The 4,535-nt window shown below is 35.5% G+C and overlaps 1 protein-coding gene across 1 annotated transcript in view; it reads left to right on the top strand.

Annotated features, from left to right (window-relative positions):
- EXD1 (exonuclease 3'-5' domain containing 1) overlaps positions 1-2,593 on the top strand; it is a 41,613-nt gene extending 39,020 nt beyond the window's left edge. Inside the window, exon 14 of the mRNA XM_010848052.1 lies at positions 1,934-2,593. Coding sequence (XP_010846354.1) covers positions 1,934-2,593 — 660 coding nt within the window. The remainder of the gene's footprint in view (positions 1-1,933) is intronic.
- Positions 2,594-4,535: the final 1,942 nt, after the last annotated feature.

Raw genomic sequence — 4,535 nt, 5'->3', positions numbered from 1 at the left:
AATATTAATTGGAAGGACTGATGTTGAAGCTGAAACTCCAATACTTTGGCCACCTGATGCGAAGAACTGACTCATTTGAAAAGACCCTGATGCTGGGAAAGATTGAAGGCAGGAGGAGAAGGGCACAACAGAGGATGAGATGGTTGGATGGCATCACCAACTCAATGGACATGAGTTTGAGTAAACTCAGGAGTTGGTGATGGACGCGTCTGAGGGACTAAACTGAACTCAAAGTGTACATCATTATTATACAACATACATTGTGAAATCATTACCAAGATTAAGATAATTAACACATCTATCACCTCATGGCTACCTTTTTTCTATGTGTGTGCTGAGAATGCTTAAGATACACTCTCAGCAACTTTCAAATAGAAACTATAGTAACCATGCTGTACATTAGATCCCCAGAACTTATTCTTCTTAAAACTGAAAGTTTTTACCCTCTGACTTATATCTTCCCATTTCCCTTTCCTTCAACCCCTGGGAACCACCATTCTATTTTCTGTTTTTAAGAAGTAACATGTTTGGTGCTTTTTTTTTTTAAGATTTCATCTATCAGTGATTCCATGCATCATTTGTCTTTATCTCTCTGGCTTATTTCACTTAGCATAACCCTCCAGGTTCAAATATATTATTGCAAATGGCAGGACTTCCTTCTTTTTAATGGCTGGATTATATTCTATTGTGTGTGTATATATACACTACATCTTTATTCATTTGTCTATTGATAGACACAGGTTGTTTACATATCTTGACCATTGTTAATAATGACACAGTGAACAAGGAATGTACGTGTCTCTTTGCAATCCTGTTTTCATAATCCTTCAGATATGTACCCAGACATAGGATTGCTGGACCATGTAATAGTTGTATTTTTAATTTTTTGAGGAACCTCCATACTGCATCCCATAGTAGCTGTGCCAGTTTACATTCCTCTCAACAGTGTATGAGAGTTCCCTTTGTTCCACATTCTCACCAATACTTGTTTTCTGTATTTTTGATAATAGGCATCTTAAGAAATGTTAATATCTCATTGTGGCTTTGATTTGCATTTCCCTGATGAATAGTGATATTGAGCACCTTTTCATGTACCTGTTAGCCATCTAAATATCTTCTTTGGAAAATTGTCTATTCAAGTCCTTTGCTCACTTTTAAATTAGATTATTTATTTTTTTCCTATTGAATTGTATGAGAGAATGCTTCTCTATGCAACAGAAATACTCAGAATTCAAAAAAGATATTTGACTTCAAAAATTTTGTATAGTGAAAATACTGTGAACAAAGTCAAAGGGCAAGCAACCCGGGAAAAAGTATTTGCCTCGTAATAGAGAGCACATTTTCTTAATATATCCTTTATTGTAGCATTTATGTGATGACAAGATACTGGAAACAACCCAAATATCCATCCATAACAGTTGGTTAAACAAATTATGGTATATCCATACAGCCATTAAAATTGCCAACATGGAAAAATTTCTTAAGACAGATTTTTTTAGTTGGAAAAATCAAGATGGAAAAAATATAATATTACCAATTGTATAAAATATTTTTAGAGTTATCAAAATAAAAAGTTGGAGGAAAATAAAAATTGAAAAATATAATCCAATGAAAAGATATTTAGTAAGAAATCAAATATGCAAAGGCTTTTTACAGGGTATACCTGCTAAGGCAGTTGGGGCAAGATTGGAATGGACCCTTACTTTTTTCCTATAATCTTTATGTATACACACATGCACAACATGCAAAACTGGATTCAACATATTTAAATTACTCGAAAAAGAATACTGCTATAGTTGAAGACACTAGAGGGTGCCATAAGAACACATTTGAGTAGATGCTTGCTTGCCAAATACTGTTTAGTAGAAGTGATTTTAAGGACTATGTTTAGAAGTTTAGTTATAGTAGACTTGTGTTCATTTTCTTTTCTTAGCCTACATGTATGGAGCTCCCGGAGGAACTGCTTCAACTCCAGGACTTCCAGAAGCAGCGCAGAGAGCGAGCAGCAAAAGAATATAGAGTAAATGCGCAGGGACTCCTAATAAGAACAGTACTACATCCAAAGAAATCGGTGACAGAGACAGCAGGGAAAGAGGGAAAGGTACGAGGTTTCTTACTTTGTAAAAATTCTACACAAGATAAAGCCCCAAATATTACATCTCGTGAGGATGTAGATTTACTGAAAGAAGAATCTAAGAGTAGACAAACCACAGTAGAGCCTCAATATCTACCCCTCACAAAGGAAGATGCCAGCGAGGATTCCAGTTACAACCTAAATTACCCTGAGTCAGAGGGGGTTAAAGACCAGAGAATAACTCAAAAAAAACACCTCAAGATACCTAAACAAGAGTTTCAGACAAGTTTATCTTTGAAAGAGGAGATAGAACAGTTATTGATGGCGGAAAATAAGGAAGATCTAAAAGGTACAAAACAAGATGTTTCAGTGTCTCCTTCCCTTCCTCAGGAAACCAGAGTGTCTCCAAGTGACATTTTTCATCCTTTTAGGAAAGCTGTGCTTCCCACACTTCCTCCCTGCCCAGCTTTGGAAAAGACTGATTCCTGGTTAAATCCAGATTCTCCCAATCTGCCTTAGAGATATGCAGTTTGTTTTTGAGGCCATTAAGGTGGTTTATTTCCACTGTTATCAGGGCCTTCCTCAGTGCTTAAGTTTCTCATGTTGTAAATTCAGTTTTGTCTCAGTCACAGTCTTCAGGGAAAATTATATCCTCTTACTTTCTGTATTCCTGGAATTTGATTAGGATGGGAACGAATAAGTTAAATAATGGAAGAAGTAGATTTTCTGATTATGTCATTCTGTAGAAATGTTCCCTGTGGCCAGACTAAATTATTTCTCATAATTTGGGTTTAAAAGATTTGAAGAAGGGAAAAATTTTGGACTTAGTGTCTGGAAGAACCTATACTTTAAATTTTTTTGTTGTATTTTTTGGTTTGAAGGGGGTTGGTAAAACTCTTAGCCAGAAGTTTAAAAAAAATGATACCCAACAAGTTTATCAGAACTTTTTTCCTTTTTAAAATACTAATAAGTAAGTTTATCAGGTATACTTCAATAAAGCTGAAAAATCCAACTTTATTTTTCAATTTAAATTTTCAGTCTGTCTTATGTTATAGACAAACAATAGTTAATGTTACTACAGGAATCAGTATAACTGTTCTAGTTTCATTTCATTTCATTTACTTTTAGACAATTTTATCCTTTTTCCTAAAAAGCAGGGACTTCTTTAAAGTATTGTCTTTTATGTAAACTTTAAGTTTGATTGCACTGTGTTTGCCTGGAGATGGTGTGCTTTCTTAGGGTGAAAAAAAGGCAAGTTGTCCTGAGTCTTTTTATATTGAATACTTGCAAGTTGCTCACATTCTTTTGTGTATAATAAGCAATAAACCTGTTTTGGCATTAGGTTATCTTTCACTTTTCTTCATTGTGTCAGGGTAGGAATAAATTAGAATGTTTCTGCATTTCTAAGTCTAGAATCTGGGGTAGAAATCTGTTTTTTTTTTTTTTTGTCCACACTACATAGCTTGTAGAATTCTAGTTCCTTGACCAGGAATCAAATCTGGGCCCCAACAGTGAAAGTGCCTGGCCCTGACCACTGGTTCACCAGGGAATTCCCTAGAAATTTGCTAATTTGACTACTATACAGGCCTCTATTATTTATTGCACTTAGAGACAGTCTTCAGTTAGGAACATCCTTGTCTGTGCTCATTGATTCTGTCGTGAGTACCACTGAATGAACGTCCAGCTGTGCCTTCCAAACCCCAGAGCCCAGATCTGGCCTGAGCTTAAGATGACGGCAGGCCTAAGAGCTGTCAACTCAGCCCTGTGGGTGCTGTGTCTCACTTTATCCATAGTTTAGAAGCTCATTTGGAGCAAAGGTGATTTCTGGTTCATCTTGGATGAATGCATTTTCAGGTTGATCCCAGAAAGTGGTTAATCTAGGTTTACTCTGGGAAGGGCATGGATTTCTGTGAAATATGTAGAACTGATTTAGCACCTATGGAACCATACCACACACATTTATACATGTTTGTATACAGGCTACAAAGAAAAATGTAATGTTCTTCATATCTAAAAAAAGAATTTTTTCATTATTTATGTTCTGTGACTGTAAAGAACAACAGGATTCTGTTGGACCTTTGTTGTATTGCTCAATATGGTAGCCACTAGCTATATGTGGCTATTTACATTTAAAATTAAATTAAATTGATTAAATGAAATAAAATTAAAAATTCAGTTGCACTTGCTATATGTTTCCATAAACCCAGTGACTACTACTTGCTACTCAATAGTTCCATATAATCAGGAGCTACCTGGGTAGCTGTATTAAATATCACAAATACAGAACATTTCCATCATTTCAACAAGTGCTATTGGACAGTGCTATTTTGAGAAGTACTTTCACTCCCAGAACTAAAGGAAACTTTTGGGTTTCAGCATAGTATTTTCTTAGTGAAACGCTTATATAACTGGAACTGCATTTTTCTCCATACATTTCTCCCTTCTAGCCTGGGGTCCCTAC

This window comes from Bison bison, unplaced genomic scaffold, assembly GCF_000754665.1.
Source record: "Bison bison bison isolate TAMUID 2011002044 unplaced genomic scaffold, Bison_UMD1.0 scf7180017864259, whole genome shotgun sequence".
Taxonomy (NCBI): Eukaryota; Metazoa; Chordata; class Mammalia; order Artiodactyla; family Bovidae; genus Bison; species Bison bison.
This window is presented reverse-complemented; position numbering and strand designations above follow the sequence as displayed.